The sequence below is a fragment of the Trametes versicolor genome, assembly GCF_000271585.1.
Source record: "Trametes versicolor FP-101664 SS1 unplaced genomic scaffold TRAVEscaffold_2, whole genome shotgun sequence".
Lineage (NCBI taxonomy): Eukaryota > Fungi > Basidiomycota > Agaricomycetes > Polyporales > Polyporaceae > Trametes > Trametes versicolor.
The window spans coordinates 728,365-750,371 of record NW_007360322.1 but is presented as its reverse complement, the minus strand read 5'-3'; the positions used below and the strand labels follow the sequence as shown (position 1 = coordinate 750,371).

The 22,007-nt window shown below is 57.6% G+C and overlaps 8 protein-coding genes across 8 annotated transcripts; 2 read left to right on the top strand and 6 right to left on the bottom strand.

The window, feature by feature from the left end:
• Positions 1-71: 71 nt before the first annotated feature.
• On the bottom strand, positions 72-722 carry TRAVEDRAFT_112851 (uncharacterized protein; the record flags this gene model as incomplete). Its single annotated transcript, XM_008035935.1, has 1 exon — positions 72-722. A coding segment is annotated over one exon (651 nt), but the record flags the coding sequence as incomplete, so codon positions are not given.
• An 882-nt stretch (positions 723-1,604) lies between these two features.
• TRAVEDRAFT_114473 (DNase I-like protein) lies at positions 1,605-2,879 on the bottom strand (the record flags this gene model as incomplete). Its single annotated transcript, XM_008035934.1, has 1 exon — positions 1,605-2,879. A coding segment is annotated over one exon (1,275 nt), but the record flags the coding sequence as incomplete, so codon positions are not given.
• Positions 2,880-3,706: 827 nt separating this feature from the next.
• Positions 3,707-6,261, bottom strand: TRAVEDRAFT_42969 (uncharacterized protein; the record flags this gene model as incomplete). The annotated part of the gene is made up of 2 exons (XM_008035552.1): positions 3,707-6,013; positions 6,067-6,261. 2 exons carry the CDS (start codon positions 6,259-6,261, stop codon positions 3,707-3,709), a joined length of 2,502 nt encoding a protein of 833 aa, XP_008033743.1.
• Positions 6,262-7,160: 899 nt separating this feature from the next.
• On the bottom strand, positions 7,161-8,012 carry TRAVEDRAFT_17246 (uncharacterized protein; the record flags this gene model as incomplete). The annotated part of the gene is made up of 1 exon (XM_008035252.1): positions 7,161-8,012. One exon carries the CDS (start codon positions 8,010-8,012, stop codon positions 7,161-7,163), a length of 852 nt encoding a protein of 283 aa, XP_008033443.1.
• Positions 8,013-9,317: 1,305 nt separating this feature from the next.
• On the top strand, positions 9,318-10,912 carry TRAVEDRAFT_68971 (uncharacterized protein; the record flags this gene model as incomplete). Its single annotated transcript, XM_008035933.1, has 1 exon — positions 9,318-10,912. The coding sequence occupies one exon, from the start codon at positions 9,318-9,320 to the stop codon at positions 10,731-10,733; it is 1,416 nt and encodes a 471-aa protein (XP_008034124.1). The 3' UTR covers positions 10,734-10,912.
• A 211-nt stretch (positions 10,913-11,123) lies between these two features.
• Positions 11,124-12,951, top strand: TRAVEDRAFT_141094 (DUF926-domain-containing protein). The gene is made up of 3 exons (XM_008035932.1): positions 11,124-11,801; positions 11,851-11,922; positions 11,977-12,951. Exons 1-3 carry the CDS (start codon positions 11,203-11,205, stop codon positions 12,893-12,895), a joined length of 1,590 nt encoding a protein of 529 aa, XP_008034123.1. The 5' UTR covers positions 11,124-11,202; the 3' UTR covers positions 12,896-12,951.
• Positions 12,952-13,453: 502 nt separating this feature from the next.
• On the bottom strand, positions 13,454-15,883 carry TRAVEDRAFT_42966 (uncharacterized protein; the record flags this gene model as incomplete). The annotated part of the gene is made up of 4 exons (XM_008035551.1): positions 13,454-14,710; positions 14,767-15,315; positions 15,604-15,751; positions 15,810-15,883. 4 exons carry the CDS (start codon positions 15,881-15,883, stop codon positions 13,454-13,456), a joined length of 2,028 nt encoding a protein of 675 aa, XP_008033742.1.
• Positions 15,884-20,103: 4,220 nt separating this feature from the next.
• Positions 20,104-20,631, bottom strand: TRAVEDRAFT_42965 (uncharacterized protein; the record flags this gene model as incomplete). The annotated part of the gene is made up of 1 exon (XM_008035550.1): positions 20,104-20,631. The coding sequence occupies one exon, from the start codon at positions 20,629-20,631 to the stop codon at positions 20,104-20,106; it is 528 nt and encodes a 175-aa protein (XP_008033741.1).
• Between the last annotated feature and the right edge of the window lie 1,376 nt (positions 20,632-22,007).

Below are 22,007 nucleotides of genomic sequence, written 5' to 3'. Positions count from 1 at the left end.
GTTAGATTAAGGTAGTCCTTAAGTCTCATCAAATCGATGGCGTCATTCCTAGCACCAACGTTGAGGACGTTCAGGCCCCCCTCTGTGACCGGTGCGTACAACGTCCCCCTGTCAATCCGCGGGTGGGTATCTCCGTTCCACATGAAATCGGCGATCATGCGAGTTATGGCGTCCTCCGCCACCTTCGGCATGCCTTGCGCCTTCGCAAGGAACTGAGTGCGTCCACCCACTTCCAAGTCAATTGCTAGCTTCCTGCCCAACAGCGTCGGCTTCCCTCTATTCCAATGCTCAAGATTCTTTTTCATCGTGGTGATCATCGCATTCCACGGTGCAGCCGCTTCCGCATGGTTTCCTACCCATGCCCCCAGCGACCTCACCGCCTCGCCGTCTGCTACAATATGAACATTCGTCGGTATCGGGGTCGCGCCTTCGTGCAGACATCTCGTCGCCAAGACCTGCGCGCGATGCTCCTGCGTTCCAAGAGGTATGACCTCCGTCTTCTCCAGGTTAAATCTTGCACGTGCCGCCTTGCACCAAATGTCCGTTGGGACCAGGACTGTCGCATAGTCATCGCCTTCTCCAAGAAAGACAGTAGTGTCGTCAGCGAAAAGTGTCGCGATCAGTCTCTCCGTATCCCCCGGAATCAAAATTCCCCGCAGTGTCGACGCGCGAAGCGCACACGCCAACGGCTCAATGGCAAAATCAAACAGGAGACATGACATCGGGTCTCCCTGTCTCACCCCACGCCATACCCTGTACGTTCTACTCTTCATCCCATTTATAATAACACAGCTAACCGCATTCGCATATAGATGCTTAACCGTGTTAACAAAGTTCGCCGGGAAATTCAGGTGCTCAAGTGTCGCCCAGAGGTAATGGTGATCAATTCTGTCATACGCTTTTTCCTGATCAAGTGCCACTATAGCTCCATTGATCTCCTCTGCTTCCGTGTACGCAATGATCAGCTTGCTCAGCTGAATGTGGTCAAATATCCTTCGTCCGGGAACAAATCCCGCTTGGTCCGGGTGAATTACAGACGGTGCGCACTCAGCAAGTTTCATCGCCAGCGTCTTCGTCATAATCTTATAGTCTGAGTTCAGTAATGTGATCGGTCTATAGTTGACTATCTCCCTCAGATCTTTCTTTAGTTTGTATATGGGACATATCCATCCCTCCGCAAACTCGGACTCCGGAATCATTCCATACGTCGCCACATCATTGAAGACACATGCTAGGGCCTTCGCCATGTCCAGCGCCGGCGCCCCTTTCTTAACATCCGCCTCATGCCACTTTAGGTACGTCTTCCATACTTCCGAGGGTAGCCCATCCAGGCCCGGAGCCTTATTGTTTGCCGCAGCATTAATCGCCTCCTTCACCTCCTCCACTGCAAGTTTCCGTGCCAAGTACGCTTTTTGGTCATTTCTCAGTTTAACTGTAGCCGGAGCCAAAGCTTCAGCGATGTACTCATCATGTGGCTCATTCACTCCCATAGGATCCACATCCTGGAGGGAATCATAATGGGCCCTCGCCGTCTCCGCCATTTGCTTCGAGTTCATAGTATAGCCGCCCTCCTCTCTATCAGACATTCTGAGCTCCGGGATAACAATTGACGGTAAGGGCGCCACATTCGGGCGCGTCCAGTACTTGCTCATTGTCTCCGTTTGAACCCAGTGCTTCGATGCCACCGCCTTTCTCCGCCCTGCAAAAAGCTTCTGCTCCAGCACCGTAATGCGGTCCTGCAAGATCGCCGCATGCCGCTGCGTCTTCGCCTCCTCTTCCAGGGAAGGCACCCCCCCTCCAACTTGGTTGAGAGTGATCCCAAGGTCCTCGCGGAGACCATCCAGCCGTTTCTGGAGCTTCGGCACTTTCTCCTTCGCTCGCGCACGCGCACCAAGTGTGAGTGCATTCTTAAACTCACGATACATCGTCTGCGGGTTCCGCTCCTCCGTTCGGGCGCTCATCGCTTCAATTTCTGTTATCAGCTTGCTCGCCAGCGCACGCATCATTTTGATAGTCGGGAGATCCGTAAGGAGGTGCGTTGGCATCGCCCATCGCCCTTTCCCCATGAACGGAGCCCTCCTGTTCGCAAGCGAGACGGTGACCATTTTATGGTCCGTGTCCAAGCCCGATTCCTTATGCCTCCAATCCGCAGAGTCACCTCTCAGCCTCCCTGATATATAGATTCGATCTAGCCTTGATTGCGCACCCGTCGCTTTGTGGAGGTATGTAAACTCCTTGGTATTAGGATTCTCTGCACGCCAGCCATCATACAAGCGAAGGGCCTCAACCAGCGCACGCAGGGCGTCCGTTGCTTGCGTCGGGTCCTGTTTTGCCGGAATACGATCCACGCCGTCTTCTACAACATTAAAGTCACCAAGGAGCATATCAACGACCCCCGTATCCGCTTGTCGGAGATCTTTCCAAAACTCCGCATTCAGCGTCGGGATGTTCGGGCCATACACGTTCAGCACCCTTAGCGTCCGTTCTGTCGCCCACGGCATAGTCAAAATTATCGCCCTACCCTCCACAACTACTTTGAAGGTACACTTCTCTGGTTCAACATATCGTTTATTAAGCGCAAACGCCACTCCGCACGCCCCCGTCTCTTGCCCCGGCATCGCCGAGAACATGACATGCATGTGTCGCCCAAAGAGTTCGTTGAGCTCAGCCACCCTTTCCTCATTAAGGTGCGTTTCCTGGAGTGCTAGCACTCCGATCTTCTCATCACGTATGAGCTGATTAATTCTCATCCATCTGCTCTCGTCTACCGCACTCGCCGTGGATCCAAATCCCCTCATGTTCAGAGATCCAATACGAATCCTCGCACGTGTTCTATTCTTGTTCTGCCTCCGACCCCCCCTTTCCTCGCCTCGCCCCATCTGTGCTTCACCATGCTCAGCTCGGTCAGGAAGGTTCGCCCCGCTACCATACACCCCAGCACTCTCCTCAGGACCAGAGCCAGCAGGGAGTACCCCAGTCCCTCGAGTGCCGCGGATTCGCTCTTCACCGTTTTCCGATACTCTACGCCCGTGTGTGTTATTCGTTTGTGTTTCAGTAGTTGTGCAGTTTCGCTCTAGGATACAACCATACCCCACAGCTAGATACTCATCCTCAGTATCAGAGATGGTTATGCATTGGGCAGACCTCTCAGTGTCGTGCACTTCGAGTTCCAGTCCTCGAGCTTCAGCCTCTCGGCGCGGCACACCGGGGCCTAAATAGGCCGCCGCTTTTTGTTTATCCAGGCTTTCCCGTCCCTCGAGAGGTCGGTATATTTGGGCCCAGACAGACCCTTGTTGCAAGAGTGTTAATAATGCAGATGCGATATCAACACACTGCAGCCACGGACATCTAAGGGTCAGTTAACGTCCGCTATGACGACGATGCACAGCCAGGGAGAAAATCGGGCGCGCCATCTTCTCGATCCGATTAATCGCGCGCACCAGCTTTTCAGGGACCGGGTTCTAGGCTCGTTCCTGATCGCTCGATCAGTAGGGGCCAGCCACGAGGAGCTCTCCTTCCGTAGTCGGAATGCGCGCGTTCAGCTTGTCGCACACAACGGCACACAATCATAGAAGGCTGTGTCGCGTGCTCAAATGTTTATTACGAAGTTCATCAGGCGCGCTCAGCAGTGAATTATCAGGCTAGACACGTAGGGGACAGATCAAGATTCAACGGCAAACTATGCGTTCATACAGGGATACAGATACTAGACGGCTGCGCCGCCACCATGGCCACCACGTCCACTACCAGACCCGCCTGCTCTACCATCACCTCCACCCCGGTAGTCGCGGCGGGGGGGAGGCGGAGCACTAGCAGAGTTCGGGCGGCGCGGGCCCTGCGAGCGCGTGCGCGTCATGGCGCCTCCACCAGGGGGCGGGGGAGGAGGAGGGAGTCCACCCGGCGGCCCTTGGGTCTGGCCTGCAGTTGGTTGGCCCCAGGTCGTGCCCGGAGGGGGCGCGTTCCATCCAGGGACGTCTTGGAAGGGGCAGAGGTGCGTCGGGTGGTCACATCCATGGCATCCCGCGCACGGGGACGGGCGGCGGACAAAGCCCGTCGAGTTGAGAGAGCTTGGGAAGGGGAGGTTGGTGATGCCGTTGCGCCACTCCCTCCAGCGCGGGATCGAGAGCGTCGGGGGGTCGCAGAAGACCGCCGCAATCACGTTGCCGTTGTGGAGCGTGGAGACCCGGACTTCGAGTGATGCCAGGATGGTGCGCGCTGCTTCTTCAGGAGTGTTGCTGGTGAAACCCGGGTGGGTTTGGACAAGCCTGAGGATGTGCGGGAGGACTGCGTCGCCCGTGAAGACCGCCCAGACCGCGTTTAGGATGCTGTGGTTTCGGTCGTGCGCGAACCCCCCCAGAACGAAGAGGAAGCGCGTTATCTGGATCAGCGGGCGAGCAACATGGAACGAGACCACCGTTGACGACCAGACCGGGCGCGCCAACATCAGCTCAACCGCGCGCTCAGAGTTGACGAGGCTCGTCCACGCGAAAGGGGTTGGCCGCCTGTCCCCACCTTGCACCCACTCGCGCTCCGGTGGTACCACGAGCGGGTTAAGATCACCCGTAACCTGCCTAATGACCCCCTCAATAGCCGTCGTGAGCGCGCGTAGCTCGTGCTGGCTCGGAAAAGCCGAGTTGTGTACGTGGAGGACGAAGCACGGCCCAATGTTGGCACCACAGATCGCGTTGATGCGCTCGCGCGGAAGGCCTGCGAGGAGGCCGTCCGGCTCCGCAAAGAGAACCTCTGGGAACCCTCCATCCGGTATCTCGGTGAACGTGTGACCTCCGCCAATGTTCTGGTTCATAGAGTTGACCGCCGCGAGGTACGTTGCCGTCCCCACAGTTGTCCCCTGCGCGTGACCCGGAGCAGTGAGGTTGTGGCGAGGAACAGCCGGTGTTGGGGGAACGAAACTCGCCGCGAGGTCCGCAGCAGACTGGGACTGGAAACGCGGCGTCGCCGGGGTAGGAGGGACTTGCGACGTGGGGGGCGCGTTCTCGTCGCTCTCCACAGGCGGGATTGGATGCTCGTTCGCCCACGGCCACGAGGAGTTAACAAGTGTCGATGCCTCAGATCCATACCCCGTGGAGGGCACCAGGGTGGGGCTCGTCGCAGTGTTCGCTCCGTTCTCGAAAATCGTATCCAGGACACCCCTCCGCAGCGTTCCTCCACCCGCTTCACGCCGCGGAATGGAGAAAGGGAAGGGGGAGCTCGTCGCTGGTGGCGCAGAGCTCGCTCCGTCTAGGTCCATCGGGAAGATGAGGTCCGGGGACGAGCTCCTCACCGCGCTCGTTGTCCGCGGATGGGGTACCGCGACGTTCGGATGGGGAGTCGTTTCACCCGAGACTGGGATCGTTCGGATTGGGGGTGTCGGGGGTAGGTAGCGGGGGACTTGGGTGTCGGAGGGCTGCGTAGTCGCGTTCTGGAGCGGGTCAGAGCCAGTACCGTTCGCGGGGGGAATGTCCGCACACGCCGCGCGCAGTTCCTCAGGGAGTAGGGCCGCCGCGATCATCGCAGCAGTGGCCGGCGCCAGGTGCCTGTACGTGCGCGTCGGCGCCGCCCACTGGGGCGGGGCAAGAGCGTAGGAGCGATGAGTCTGGACTAGACGTTGACGGAGAGTCTGGGAGGAGCGATGTATCGCCCCCGGCGGCGCCCTGACCGGGGTTGGCGATGGTGGGGGGGACGGCGTTGCGATACGTGCCCGTTTCTTGCCCTTCCGCGTCGAGGACGAGTTCATGCTCGCGCAGGCCGACTGCTCGAGCCTCTCGACCGTTTCTGACAGCCTTACCGGGCTCGGGGCCACGATCTCCGCGCTCGCATGGGCACGCTCGACGATCGGAGGAGCAGGGGGAGATCGGGGAGGCGAGAGGCTGGGACGAATGGAGGGGAACACCAGGTCTGGTGTGGCAACGGTGTCACGTACAGGAAGGTCCCCGCTCAAAACACCAGTCCCCATCACGTCGTTCGCGTCCTGGAGCATGCCGCGTGTGTCCGCAGCTCGTGCAGCCACCTCCCGCTACACAGATATCATTAGTGCCCTATAAATCACTCCGAACACACGTAACACACCATCATCGTCGCCGAGATCGTCGCTGAGCGGGGGCGGGAGAGGGGAATGGCTCGGAACGGGCGTTCGTCAGCCATCTGGAGACCGCCGTCTTCAACGTGGAGAGTCGTCGGGGACGGGGGCGAGGAGTCGCGCCGCGCGTACGCAGCTAGTTCAGAGATGGGGAGCGAGAACGGCGGAGTAGGAGGAGTGGACATGGTAGGAGCAGAGAGGAAAGAGTGCTCAGGAAGCTGAGGAGAGTGAGTCTGCGTAGCGAGGTTTATATGGAAAAGGCGAGAGCGTCACCAGCGCCCACGTCCACCGCCCTACAGCCCCGTCGCCACGACTTTCTCGCAATAGTCGTCAGTCAGGCTAGATGCCGTTCGCACCGCACGCCCAAGTACTATACTTCACCTGGATTATCTCGCAAATAATTGAATTTAATTGGAGTATCCATCCGCGTATTGCGAGCTGTCCGTGCGCTTGCCCCGCTGGGCTTGTAGGCGCCATTCGCGTAGTCGTCGACGGTGGTTCTTCTCGCATTCCGGGTGAGGTCAACCCACACATTGCGCCAGATGTAATGTGTTTCTGTTTGGGCGTCGGCTTTCGGCGCTCTTCTCGTGGTTCAACGGCCATCACCCATATCCGGTAGCTGGATGCATTTCGTACACATCCCTGCACCACATCTGTTGGTCGCCTAGAGTGCCATTCAGTTTGGTGCCAAACAGAGGGGCGAGGCCGCCTCACCATTCCACATAGCCCATCGCTTCCCTCCAGCCGGTCCCATCTTCTCGCCAGTCGTAGTCATAGTCGCAGGATCAGGTTCTTAAGTTAGCCAGAGCTGTCGCTGACATGCTGTCGCCGACCTTGGTGCACGTCGCACACCAGGTCCACTTCCTGTATTGAAATTATCCCTCAGACCCTGAGGTCTAAAAAACCCCGTACGCGCTCGTGCATTGTTTCTATACGTCGCAAATTCTTCTGTATATTTAGCCTGCGTGTTCCACTCAGAGGGACATAGGTCAGACGATACCTGAGGCCGCGATACACGAGGAGGAATACAGGTTGCAGAAAGTTCAAAGCGAGGCGACACTGCCCATCACTTGTTACGTGCTAGCTAGCTCGTGCACAGGTCCTTCGGCCCCCGCGCCGGCGTCTCCGAGTTCCGCCCGTTACTACTTCCCACCCCCTCTGCAATGCCCGTCCGGCTCCGCTCTCTCGGCGCGTCCCACGGCGTTGGAATTCTCTGCGTCGGTCCCGGCGCTACCGCTGGGGGTCCAGGCCTGCTCCCCTCAACCCGTCTAAGTTTCTTCGCCCCCTTCCTCGGCGGCGCGTACACCACCCAGCGGCCGCGGTCGCTTTGGCGATGGGCGCTCCTCATCCTCCGATCTACCCCGAGCTGCTCAAACAAGATGCGCTGCGCATCTGGAAGCGCGTTTCGCACGCCCACGCCACCTTCAGCCTCCAGGATAGGCGTCTGAGTCGGCCCGCCCCATCCCGCCTGCCAAGGTTTATCCACTTCGCGGTCCGCCACCCACTCCTGTCCGCCATGCAGATTGGGCCGTCGGAGTCCATAGCGCACGTCGGAAGTCATCGGAGTGGCGGGAGTGCATGAGTTCACCCCCGCTCTCACAAAAACTCGTCGTACGTCCGTATCTTCTTCATCATTTCTAATCACGAACTCCACCTCGAGCTCGTCCCTCTCGCGCTCTCCAGAGATTCGGCCTTTGATTTCGAGGGGGGTCGCGACCGGCTTCATCACCCCGCTTTGCGTCGTCCCCGGCTCTCGGGGGGGAAAGGAGAGTAGATGAAGGTGGACCGCGTCGCCAACTTGGAGGGGGTACAATGGCTCGATCGCGACTGCGTACATTGCCGTTTGCGATCCTTGCGGCGCTGGGTTCCTCACAGACAGGAGAGGCGTGACGTAGAGGGGAACATAGGCGGTCTGATGCTCAAAGGCTGAGAGCATAGTTCTAGTTTCTGCAGGATTGTTTCTGAACGGTAAGGGGAGTGTCCAGACGTCCAGTTTCTTACTCACCACATTTATAGGATATCTCAGTCTCGTTTTCCCGGCGCAGTTCAGCTTCTGGGGCTTTGGCGGGCTACTCAGATGCTGGTTGATTACGTTGGGCCCAGGACAGAGTCATGGAGAAGCAAGGGAGTGTGATGAGCGCGCAGCGCGGATTGGCGTAGATTTTAGGATCAGTACGCATCACGCAGCACCACAGAAAACGTGTACTTATACTCCCCGCTCAGCCGTCCACTCATTTCTGGAATCAAAGACCCACCACACAGGCTGAATCAGCAGCTCGATTGGACGAGCTAACACACATGATGCCTCCATAGCTTTCCCTCGTACTAGTCACCTGTCTGCCATCCACCTAATGCCAATTGTCAGGCCTACTACACAGGCAAACGGATCTTATTTCTTCATTTCTACACACTCGTCACACTCTATGGGCTTCTTTTAGAGGGATCCTAATTCGCCCAACTCGCTCCTCACACCAGGAAGCACTTCTTCAGCGCCCGGGCTCTCAATCAAGGCGCTATCTGGCGCCCGCGCACTACTCCGTCACGTCCCGACACCACCGCCAAGCCAGCGCTCATCGGAGTCAAGTCCAGGCCACACCTCGTGCGTCATCCAGGTCCCATCATCTTCGCCAGCGCATAGCGCTCATGGTCGCCACCGCACTCTCCATTCTCAACCCCGAGAGGTCCCACTCCGAAGAGGGCTGCAGCGAGCTGCTCTACGCCATTCATGGCCACCGATTCACAAACCTCCCCCACACAGCCTGCCACTCTTCAGTCGCCCATTCAGGCTAGACTGCACTTCCCATCATCGAGCCACAGGGGGGAAAAGGGATGCTATTCCAGCCACGCACGCGTGGGAATAAACCACATGGTGGTGGTTACTGGTCAAGGAGCTATTTTTTCCTAGTACTGCCGCCTTCAATCAGCACAAACGTAATCCGAGCGGCGATGCTCTAGTGCACTGACAACTTGAACTTCGGGCGTGCCACTGGAAAACGTGCGTTATGTAGGCCAACTCCAAAATCCAGCGTTCTGTTCTAAAGAAATGCTCTGTTCTCGGACTGGAAGATGGTACACTGCGATATGTTAAAGGGGCTGCCGGCGACTACACCGTTGCCACATGAGCACCAGTGCGATCCCGGGCCCGACGCAGCCATGGAACTGCGCGCTGCCACTGGTCTGAACAGCCTTTCCCTCGCTTTTAAGTCAATCCTTGCCCTCTCCGACCGAGCACTCTCCCGCAATGGACACCCTCCCAACAGAAACTCTGCAGCGAATATTCGAGTTTGCCTGCACCGATGGAGGATATACAGGACACTCCCTCTCACTCGTGTCGCAGGCCATCCGCGAAATCGCGCGCACGACGCGCTTCCACTCCGTTGCCCTCGCCGCCAGCCCTCGCCGCCTCCAGGCGTTTGTCCGCCTATACGAGCGCGAGTGCGACCCCGCGCGCGGGTACAAACCTCGTATCCAACACCTCCATGTGACGTTTCCCCGCATATTGCGCCGCGACCCACGCACTATCGATGGAGCGTGGGCGCCCCGGAGGCGCTCGCTTTCTCCCCCACCTCGGCCTTTGCCTTCAGCTACCCCTTCCTCGCCGTCATACCGCTTGAGACCGATTCTACCCTCGAACTCTGCTGGGCACGCGACTGGAGATCTTGTCGGTACGTCTGCTGCAATGGCGCCACAGCACACTCCCCAGCGCGAGATGCAGCCACCTCTTCAGGCGGAAGCTGTGGCAGCACCTCCGATCACGTCTCGTACCTCTAGGGCATTACCAGCTCTTCCTCGGCGTACGTCCGACACTGAAGGGAACGTCGCGCCACGGCTGGATGACAACCCCTTTCATCCGCCTTCAGGCGCTACTAGTCGGGACCCGACAACCTCCCCGGAATACCGCAATGCAGCACAAACATTGTTCCGGCTGGTCGCGTCCGACCTGGTGACCCTTGTCGTGCAAAGCGGCTTCACCTCTGGAGGGACCTTGCACCTCCCCATCATAGATCGCCCATTCCCTCGCTTGTTGGAAGCGGCATTTGTAGGAATGGAATACCCGCACGCGCTCCTCTCGGACGAGTCAGACGGTACGAAGACCGCCACGGCGCCCCTCTTCCCTGCGGTGACGCACCTCTATGTCGCCCCCTGGAGCAGCTGGGAGCTCTGCCTCCCGTTCTGGTCCACGAATGCTCCGCACGTCGCGTATCTCAGCATATCGCATGCGAACAACTACATCAACGAGATCGCGGGCGCCATGGGGGTACGGGTCGAACCCGTCCGGTCGCAGTGGGGGTGGGACTCTGACTCTGACTCGGAGCCTGGCTCACCATCATCCCTTGTCGACCCAAAGGCCCCTTTGGTGCCGACGTATCCCAGCGTGCGGCACCTTCTGCTTCAGCCGGGCCCGGGCCCCATAGGTGCGAGGTGCGGGGGCCCGTGGATGGGCCATCACAAGACGATGCAGATGTTGAGACAGGTGGAGCGGAGCTGCCAGGCTGTTGGCGTCAAGACTGTCGAGGTCGCTGCGCCGAAGGACAACAAATTCGGCGTCTACTATGAGCGGGCTCGCCGTGGGTGGTTGGACAGGATAGACGACGGCAGTGACGAGGCGGGCTTTTGGGGAGATATGGCCGTCCCCCTTGGAATGGCGTTGGGGTAGAGCCTCCGTCGCGCTCTACCCCCCTTTTCAGAGCGTGTATTCCAAAAGCTCCGCGAAGTGCCAGTGGATCACTCACCCTAGGTACCGTGTCTTGGGAGACCGGATATTTCGATATTCTGCTAGTGCTATGGATGTATGGTCGCGTTCGAGTTGAATTATTGTGTTACGTGGTGAGATCCTCGTGTATGCCTGCTTACTTGATTTTACAGTCCACCTTGTCTTGGAAACGTGTAGGTTTTCCCTTCAAGAGCCGGTCTTCTTCTCGTTCTCTTACCCGTCCCGTTTTGGAAGGTCCCCGCTCACTCAAGCGCCTCTGACAAAGTTCCCACGCTGCTTGTACCGTTCAGCGCTCACGAGCGTCCACCGCGCTTGTGCTCGACCAGCTCTTGTCCGAAGCGGCCAGCGACGTCTGCATCCTCCGCAACTGCACATACTCTATCTCTGCGTTTTATCAGGCTGAAGAACAAACATGGCGATGGTGCACCCCTCCCGTATGGGCCTCGTCCCGCAAGGCGCCCCACCGCCTCCCCCGCAACAGCGTGGACGCTCGCCATCCCCTCCACCACCCCCGCCCAAGCGGGATGATCTGGGGCGGGACAGGCCCCCGCATGTACGCGACTCGAAAGACAAGGGGCGTGAACGGGAAAGGGACCGGGACCGAGAGGAGAGGCGGAACGACCACGGAGACCGCAGCAGAAGACATGAGCGCGAGCGGGCGCGGGCGGACGACTATTTCAACGACGACGGGAAAGAGAAGCGGGGCAGGAGCGCGAGTGGTGACAGAGACCGGGACAGGGAGCGTGAGGACCGCCGGGAGAGAGAAAGGGACAGTGGGCGGACAGGGCGCGCGAGCCCCGAGTATGGAGAGTATAGGCGGCCGTCGCCGCCAAGGAGGGAGGATGGGGCTGCTGGGGAGGGCGCGGGTGGCGATGGGGCGGCGCCATGGAGGCAACAAGAGAACATGTATGCTGGACGGGGCAGGGGCGGTCCCGCCGGTGGCGGTTACCCTGGTGGTGGAGGGTTTGGCGGTGGTGGATACGGTGGCGGCGGGGCAGACTTCTTAGAGAGGTACGGTAGGTGTCTTCCAGGATTGACAGGGTACTGATAATTGGTGTAGTCGCCGGCAGCAAAGAGAAGCGAGCACGATCACCGTATGGCCTCCATCTCCCAAACGTCCTACCCGGGTAGAGTGCGTGCACTATCTATGTGTCTCATCTGCCGGTACTGACTGTCATTTCTCTAGGTCCCCGGAACGCGAATCGAAACGGCACAAAAAGGCACACAAACGTCGACACAGCTCTGACTCTGACACCGACACGGATTCCGAAGACGACCGCCGGCGGCGGGAGCGTAAGGAACGCAAAAAGGCGCGCAAGCAGCGCAAATCCAGCGGAAAGGAGAAGGACCGCGACCGCGACCGCGAGCACCGCCGACACCGTTCACGCTCTCGGCGGATCAGCGACGACGAAGAGGAGGACGACCGCGAGCGCAGGCGACGTCGTCACGACACGCGCAGTCGGAGCAAGAGCAAGAGCAAGAGCGTGCGTCGGAGCCACAGCCACCGCAGTGCGACGCGGACGAAGAGCCCCGACGCGCGCCCGCCCTCCACCGCGGACGAAGACGAGTGGGTCGAGAAGCCTATGGAAGGCGTCGTCGCCGCCCTCGCACCCCCTCCGCCCGGCCGCGCCAGCACCACCGCCGCCCACGCAGAGTTGGCCCAGGCAAAGGGGAAAGCGCTCGCAGAGGACGAGGAGTACTCGGAGTCGGACGACGAGGTCGGGCCGCAGCCGGTGTACGCGAAGAGCCACGGGCGGGGGAAGACGGACGAGCGGCAGTACGGCGGGGCGCTGCTGCGCGGCGAGGGGAGCGCGATGGCGGCGTTCCTCAAGGACGGCACGGACTCGCGCATCCCGCGGCGCGGCGAGATCGGACTCGCGTCGGACGAGATCGAGGCGTACGAGAAGGTGGGGTACGTGATGAGCGGGAGCCGCCACCGGCGCATGAACGCGGTGCGCATGCGCAAGGAGAACCAGGTGATCAGCGCGGAGGAGAAGCGCGGGATCCTGAAGCTGCAGCAGGAGGAGCGCGAGCGGCGCGAGGCGATCCTGAGGGAGGAGTTCCAGTCGCTCGTCGAGGAGAAGCTCAAGGGCACATCCAAGTGAGATTGTATCCTGTATTTTGTACTTTTTGCTCGTACATATGCATATCCGAGTACTATACTATGCTGTCCAGTGTCCGCTTCGGAGTGGGTATGCCGAGTCCCGTTAATACTGGTTGACCGAATCGCATCTCCTCAACCTCCGCGCGTATACATACTGCCCTCATGCATTCCTCGCGCTCGATCCCACTTACTCACAAACTGCAGAGCACAAGGGATATTCTCAATGTCCCGCTGGCTGATATCAGCTTCAAGCTCCGGGGTGCGAGCAAGCCGGCAGAGGTCAGGAGGGCGAAGACACTCGGGCTGCGTGCGCGGCGATCTACTTGTTAGTGGAGAGTCGGAGAATCGGGTGAGGAACCAAAGGGAACACACGAATGTTGTTACATACGGGGATTGAGTAGAAAAACAACACGCCGTGCTGGAGAGTATACGGTATACTGAACGACATCAGGTACGGTTAGAACGAGGGTTTACAGCTTGAGTGAAAAGGAACAGGGAAAGCACAAAAGTCACAATAATCGTCCATGCCTTACAACGGATGTCCATTGGGTCTGCGGCGCTAAGAGCGTGTGGTTCCGACTTTGCCGATGGTTGGTAGTGGGTGAACCGGAGCAGATCTGTGGGTGACCGCCTCGGAATAACTGGCCCTGCGCCTCGCAGGTGCCGCCGCGCTGGCCTCCAAGCCAGGTGCCCCTCGCAGATTTGCCGCTGTCACATCCCGGGGCCGGTGAGACGCGATGTCCTTGGGGAGATGACGCGGCCAGGAATCCTTCTCGGACGGGTCCCTCGAGTCCGCCGTCCTGGACTTGGATACACTGCCAGGTGGGATCAGCGGCAGCGGCTTCTGTAGTGAAGAACTTGAAGTTTGCGCCGCTGACCGAGCCTGAGCCTGAAGCTTGCGCAGAGAGGCAAAGTACGGCCCCCCGAACCTGATCTCCAGACAGGAGGACTTGGGAGTCGGCCAAAGCGTGGTGCTCAACCGGACCTCCTTCTCCCAGTCGGTAGAGTTATAGCGCATAGAGCCTTTAAGCCAAGCGTTGACGTGCACATGGTCGGGTCTCTCGCCGCGCTTCGCAGAGTGACAAATACGCGGTAGCAGCGCACTGTCAACTTCGTAGCCGATCTCTGGACCGCCAGAGTAGGCCCCTTGCTCGTCTGGCGCCTTGGCTTCTGGTGGACCCGTTGATCGCGCGGCGGATACCGTGAAGTCGACGAGTGCGAGCAGCAGAGGGGTTCTCTTGCAGTAGTCGAATCGAACGACAAAGTCCAGCTGGTCCTTGCGGTAGATGTACAGCTCGCATGGCGGTTTCACATACGGGTAGTGCTGTCCTCGGCGGGCTTCGTCATCCAGCTTCAGTGTCAACCCGTGAATGGCTAGGTATGCGGTGAGCCAGGGAGGGATGTAGAGCCACTTCGGTTCCAGGCGTAGAGGGTAGAGGCGTGAATCTTGAAACGAGGAGGAGCGATGGGGGTCGATGATGTAAACCCTTCCGGCCTCGTCTGTCACCGTACTCCGCGCTTTCCCTGGCACCCATCCATGGCTCCGTAACGCTTGTACACCGAAATTGCAGAGACTGATCAGCCTAGGACTGACAGTGGGATACGACGGTGTGAAGGACACACCAACCCGGAAGAGTTGATGGGCACCTGAGCCTTCGCTTTCCTGCGGCGACTCTGGCCACAAAGGCAGAGCGACGAATTTGTTGGATTTGGAGTTCTGGCATGGAAGCAGTGCGAGCGCGAACGGATATCCAGGAACGATGACGAACTGGCAGCAGACCCCTGAACCGGCCACACGATGTTCAGCGACTCCAATCTACGAGTGCGAATCAGCCGGCGTGCGAGATGATAGAGAGATACAGTAGTACGTACAGAAGGGTCACCCAAATCGAAGACACTGCGTGCCCACGCGAGAACCCCTTCCAAGGTCTTGGATATGACATCGGGCGTGTGCGCCTGACAAAACTCGGCAGGAGATGGCGCGAAGAGAGAATCGCACTGCTCGACACGAGGCGGCCTAGCAAAATGATGAGGTTTGGAAGGGGTCGATGAAGGATTTCTCCTGTCCTGCTTCGAAGTGGAATTTTCAGCAAGAGTCGAGTCGGACGCCGAGTCGGTGGGTAGCCACATATCCCCCCAGGCGAAGAGCGTGTGATCAGCAGTGGACTTCAGAATCTTGTACTGCAAGCGCCGGAATGCATAGCTGCCCTCGCCGTATATTGTAGCCATCGAGACCCCGAAGATGCCCAAGAGGGAGTACGCCTGGTCTTCGATCTTCGTGGTCTTGCGCTTCGAGGCCCACGACAGGCGACGGGCGACGCTGACGTGATGGAGGGCACGACGAAACGTCAAGACCTCAGCGTCGATTCCGGTGATTTCCTCGAGTAGGTTCGCCAGCCCGAGCTTGGTGCCGAGATGCTGCTAGTCAGAAGACAAAAAGATGAGGCAGTGGGGCGCAAGGAGTTCCTGGAGCGTCCATCCTCTCTTGAACCAATCACTCTTGCGGAAGGCTGAGTCCGGTTCTTCGATGAAGCAGTCATCCGGCACGTCCGCAAGGTAGACCAGACAGACCGCCGCCTCCGCGTACCACCTGTACATCGAGTTAATCGCCTCCTCCAACTCGGCACTGCTTTGATCGTCGATGCAACATGTGTCATCCCATACCCAGCCATATCCTAACTTCTTCGCGGCTAGTGCACATCCACGAACCTTCTCGTCCACTCGCTCGTCGTCGTACGGAGAGACGTCTCTCGGGCTATGGCATAGTTTTTGCATGTCTGCGAATGACTGTTCAGGCTTGCCCTTGTGGCGCCAGACGTGCGATAGGATGGCGTATCCCTGCTTCACACCCCGCGGGCTGTTGCAGGCATCAGCTTCGGGCGACGGAAAACCTGTGCGAGACGGCTTCTGCATACCATGGCTCCTTCAACACTTCCTCAAGGCTGTTGAACTTCTTCAGTTGGAGAGTATTTGTGGAAATTAGCCGCATGGCTGGCCACAGAGAAGGTCAGTAGAGCACGCGAGGCACCCGGGAGGACGGCGTATTGATAAGACTCACGACTATGCTTTTGCTGACAGGATCTTCTAGGGATAATGTGGAGGGACAGAACCGCGGTCGCTTTATGTGATAGCGAGGTAAATCATCTCTCCATGGTGGCATCGTCCTCCGATACCGGAACAGTGCAACGCGGCGTGAATCCGGCCTTGCCAAGTCGCCGGAGTGGACGAGCGCATGTGCACGGCGATGATCCTGCCGGAGAAGCTTGAGGGAGCATGAAAGCCATACCTGCTTTATAGGGCCAGTCAGGGTATAGATCGGAGCACGTGTCCCAGCGCGAGGTGCGTTGTGATCCCAAGGAGAGCCCAATGCTTAGCGATGCCCAATCGCACGACATGCAGATAGAGGGACGTGAGAGAACTATGGACGAAGTGCTCCACGATTGACATTCCAGGGGAAAATGGCGGTACATTGAGCAGGTCTGCTGAGAGACCTATCTTGATACATAGCAGTGAGCGATACTAAATGATGGAAATCTTTCAGCATTACGTTCCCAATCGGGGGACCACACGGGTACGAGGAGAAATGTCCCAACCTTAGGGACGGCGGCGATGTCTCATGGAAACTCACATTCTGCACTGCGGTTATCATCGGCGCCTACCCGCACCAACCACCCACTTCATCCCTGCTATCGCCTATCCTCTCCAGCCACGCAAGGCGGGCCCGCTCGTAGTAGTTGCGAAATGTGCCGTCTACCGGTGCTTCCGCCTGAAAGGCCTCGACGCCGATCGTCTCGCAGCTGAGGCCAATCCACCTCAGCATCCGCGTCCTCGCGTCGCAATTCATCCACGCGTCTCCATACCAGAGCTCACTGCATCAGCATTTTGACACTTCGACTTGGGGCCTCCTTCAAGTAAGTTAAGTCAGCTCAAGCCATTCAAGTCGTCGACTTGGGAAGACCAGTCCATTTACTTTGAAAGTTGAGCGTCGACTTGCAAAGTTCCTCAAGTCCGTTCAAGTGCGATGCCAAGTAGAGTAATAATGTGTAATCCTGCTCAAAATATATGCTGATATTTCCGCTGTAAATCAAAACTGTATAGCTCCTGGTGACCCAGGCTCTAGCACAGTGAACAGCCTATCACCCGAGCTCAAGCCGGAAATCATTGACCATGCTCAGGATTGAACTCAGAACCTCAAATGTTTATTCTAATGTCTATCTAACTAGGTACCGTAAACCACTACACCAAAGCAACTTGTATATTTGCTTCTGCTCATGCATTATATGGCTTTGAGGTACATGGCTGCCACACATAATGAAGAGCGAGTAAGTATCGTACCATGGGGCTATTAGTGTAGAAATATATAGTGAGCGAGTAGTACAAGTGGTTTTCATTACAGACACCTCAAAATGAACAGGACAGATGCCAATACAACGAGCACAAGGCAGACAGAGCCTCACACTGGCCTGTCAAAGAGGTCAGTATACTTGGTGTGAAGGTGGTGCATAAGCGGGTTGTTCCATCATTATGCAGTAGATTTGAATATTCAATTGTATGGCATTGTCCATTGTAAACATGCCTCGAGACAGAATACAGTCATTGGGGAAAGGTATCATAATCAGTCAATATTGTGCACAGTCGAAGACTCCATGTTGTGAATTTCACTAAGTACAAACCTGCCCAAGTCACCGTAAGTCACTCAAGCTTTCAAAGTGGGCGAAATATGCCCAAGTCAGTGGACTGACCCCAATTAAGTGGACTTGCACCGAAGTCCATGACTTGAATTCAAGTTGCTGCACTTGTACCAAAGTAGCCATACTTGAGCCAAGACGGCCTACTTGGACCAAAGTAAGCCTCCAAGTAGGTGACATATTGCTGATGTGGGCTCCGGACCGGGCTGTAACACAAGATGGCGCACGCTCGGATACATGGGTGTCGAAGGAGGCAGCGGCAAGTCTTCGGATCCCCCATTGGGCCCGGGGTGGTAGTGCATCTGGATGAGTGGTGACCGCAGTCCCACCGCCCTGCAGATGTCGTTCGGATAGTTCTCTGCGCACGACACGCGCAGGTGTGTGACGCCGGGCGCGTGGATGGTCCAGAACGGGAGGGAAAGTCCGCATCCGCCCGCGTGTGGGGGCGCGAGGTACAAGCGCGTCAGCGCAGGGAAGATCGGCACGTCCGCTGCGCCGTCGGGATGGGGGAGGAGCGCACAGGGGTCCGCTACTCCAACAAACGCCAGCTCTGATAGACGGGGGAATTGACGATCGACGATGGGGAGACACATCTCGCCTCCGCAGGTGAACCCGTGCTGTACGACCAGGGTCACTAGGTCGGAGGCAACTAACCGGAACAGTGTTTGCGCTACGTCACTGTACGACCGATATATTGTGAAAATCACCCGTTAGTTCACGATACCTAAAGTAGAGGAAATACCAACGAAAACTGGTTGTTTCCACCCACTCGGCGACTTTGGCGCCGGTGAATAATCACTACTTTTGGTGGTGTCAGAAGCCGGAAATTTCAACCTTATTTTGCAACGATTCAACATGTTGGTACAGGCGGGCGGAGTGGGTGACTATATGCAATTATCCGGGTGAATTCCGATTCCAATACCGGGTGATTCACACTATCTTGCACTATGGATTTCACTATAACATGTACGGCGCTCATTTGATTGGGATGGGCAATGGGAATATCATTCGACGACGGACGGGGACAGGTACAATACCGTACTAGATACATATAGTGGACGTGGGGCGCGCGCCGCGGGCAAGATGCGCGGTATGCACGAGCACATATGATACACGGCCACGGTGTGAGCGCTGCGCGAGGATGAGGGGAAGGCGCATGGCATCCGCGCAGGGAAGATGCAGGATGTCGCAAGGACGTAGGATGTGCGCGGGGCGTGTGTGAGCGAGTGAATGAGTGAGGCGAGCGTACACAGGATAAGAGGTGGGCGTGAGGGTGAACGGGACATAGACAAGACGCCGGTAAGATGAGGGCGGGAGGCAAAGGCCGCAGAGACACAAAGACGGTGCAGAGACGCAGGCAAATGAGCAGCAGGCCGGGCGGCGGAACACGAGACATGGGGGCGTGCGCCAGGTATGACGTGGGTGCGAGCATAGGCAGAACACGAGCAAGACGATGTGGGCGGGGGCGGGGCGCGCCCAGAAACGCGAGATGCAGATACACAGGACACGAGGGCGTGCGCGGGCAGGGAATGCACGAACGTACGCGGACCGAAGTGCGGGCACGAACGTGCGCAGCATGAACACAAGGCAGATGCTCGGTGTGCGTGAAGAGGACGTGTGACATTCGCAAAGAGGACACACGATGTCCGCAGGGCATGCGTGAGCATACGCAGGACAGGGTTGGGCGCGAGTGCGGGCGGCACAAGGGTGATCGGGAGTCACAGGCAAGGCGAGGGCGAGGTTGCAGAGACACGGAGGGCGCACAGACGTAGCGAAGACGTGCACAAGGCCGGGCGGCAGAAACACAGGATTCGGAGAAGAAAGGAGCCGCAATGCGAGCAACTTCAGCCAGGGTAGTAGCACAAGAGAGGTGACCTAAGATGCAGAGGCAGCATAGAAGTAGCAGCACAGGTAAGAACGTACTTGTATGAAATCAATGCATTTGCTGACAGGTAAACAAGATAGGCCTGGTAGCTTGAGAGTGTCGCCGTTGACGGGAGCGAGCATTCCCGGTTCCTCACATCAGATAGGTCGGAAAGCAAAAGGAGGACAACAAGGTAGCGATGCAAAGCGGCGAGAAGACATGCAATAACCAGAGAGAGAATGTGCACGAGAAGGCGAGCTCGAGAGGGCGACGAGGACGAGCTCGAGGACGTTGAGGACAAGAGAGGCGACCGTTGTCAAGCATCCACAGACTGCCTCCCATTGTTTGTTCATATTTGCTCCCAACTGGATTTCTCTCAAGCGCTAATTTTTGAATGGACTAGAGTGATTGTCACCAATATAATTGGCGAAACTCCGAAAGGAGCTGTTCACCACCACTTTCACTACCCACTAATAAACCTACACTTTGCCTGGTGATCGGAACTAACCACTCGATATAGTCGTAGCGCCCACCACCTCTCGGGCGCGCAGTGCGTCACGGTACTCTTCGTAGGTGGTCGGGCCTAGGTACTTCGGGGAGGTAGACTGGTGATCGGAACAACCGGAGCTGCGACGCCCGGTCAAGCGTTCCATGACTCTAGAGCGGTAGCTCCAGGCAGCTCGCAGCGTTTTCGTCCATATACTGGGTCGCCCCGCATTGCGTTGCAAGACGGGAGGCGGCGCCTTCGCCGCAGATGTGCACGCGGCACCCTCGGACGCGCCTTCGGCCGGGACGGCCGCCCTGACAGTGGCCCTTCGCAAAGTACTTTGAGCTAGGGCACTCGGGAAGGGTTCGAGCGAGCGCGTGTGCACCAGGGGCCAGAACATGTCGTCCCCCCCCCACGACGTGCACGATAGCCTCGAGGTCGATGTAGGGGAACGCCACATGCATGTGTTGGATGCGTGGCCTGTCTCCGCGCGCGGGATCACATTCGCGCCGGTAGAGGTCGATGAAAGACTGGAGGCGGCGGGGACTGGCGATGAGGGCGATAGAGTGGAAGCGGGTCGTGCGCACCGCTGCGCGGATGCCTTTCGATACGAGCGAGAGGGAGTTCCCCGTGCGTCCTCCGTCTGTACATGCGAGTTCGAATATATGCTGGAGAGTCTCTAGCGGGAGGGTGTCCATGAGGCAGGCTCGAGGAGAGAGATGTTGCTCACTGCTCGGTCTACGGAAAGCCACGACACAGCAGTCACTTCATAAGCGCGCAGTTAATTGGGTTATGTCAAGCCAGGCCTCGTTCAGATCGCCATCGTGTGATCACTGCGGCTGAATATTGTGCACCTAGTTCGAGTTCGTGCCGGAAACCATGTACCAGCCAACACCACGTAGAGAGAAAATAGTCTGAGAGAAAATAGTCTGAGAGGAGGATGGAGAACCGAAGAAAGTGTCCTCGCCACCGGGATCGTGCACTGCCGGCGCTACGCTTGTACCGAGGCGGGCCGCCAATCCCGCCCGCAATAATCTTGGGGCAAGAGCCACAGCGCCGTTGCACGATTCAAAGTCCAGATAGATAGGCGAGTAGGAAGTAAGTACTGTGAGATATATACACCTAAATCCAGTAGTATGAGTATTGTGTTGTGGTCGCCTCCAGAAGCGCTGCTGTCTCGTTAGGATGCCCATGGCCTAGTAATAGTAGCTGGGAAAGAAATAGGCAGACCCGGCAGAAGGAAAGTCGTAGGGCTCGGTAGCGTTGGTAGCGTATACACTGTTTAGGCCTTCGGGAGAGAAATGCTGACCATTGTTGAGAGTCGTCGTATCCGGGATGATGAACTCTGAACCTGGAAGGCTGTAAGCCGCACAAAGAGAGGTCTTCAGTCTGTGAGAGAACGACTATGATTGCATAGTACTGTACCTGTAAGCCGCACAAAGAGAGGCTACAAGTACTAGTAAGTAAACATGTAAGGAAGCATAGGTAGTATGGGACTTACTCTTCAGTCTGTGAGAGAACGACTGAAGAGCAGAGGCCTGCAGAGTCCTCCTTATATACTACTGGGGAGGACGATGAGTAAGCATATAGGAAGAGGGCATGTGACGTCCAGAGGACACTGACTGAGCGATGAGTAACGCTGAGTAAGGGAGCATAATCGACATAAGGTCAGATAGTCCATGGCTGAGTAATGCGAGTAATCCGGACGCTTGTCTAGAATAGTCCGGAACATCGTAGAACGTACCAGAATCATATGGAGGGATGGCAGGATGCTAAGTAAGTACAGAACAAAAGAATGTACATATATGGTAAGTAGGAAAGTCCATGCTGGCGTATGGTAGACGCACAGCCACTATCACTGCCACTCCCGGTCCGGCACAGCCGTAGACACAGAAGTTCAACACTCCCACTCGTTCAAGATGTGGAGGACACCAAGCCAATGCTGTGACGGAAACGGTCCAATATGGAGAAGGGCACGTTTTTTGTCAGCGCGTCGGCGAGTTGCTCCCCAGAAGCAACATAGAACACCTCAACGCTCCCACTTTCGACCTGCTCTCGAACATAGTGGTAGCGG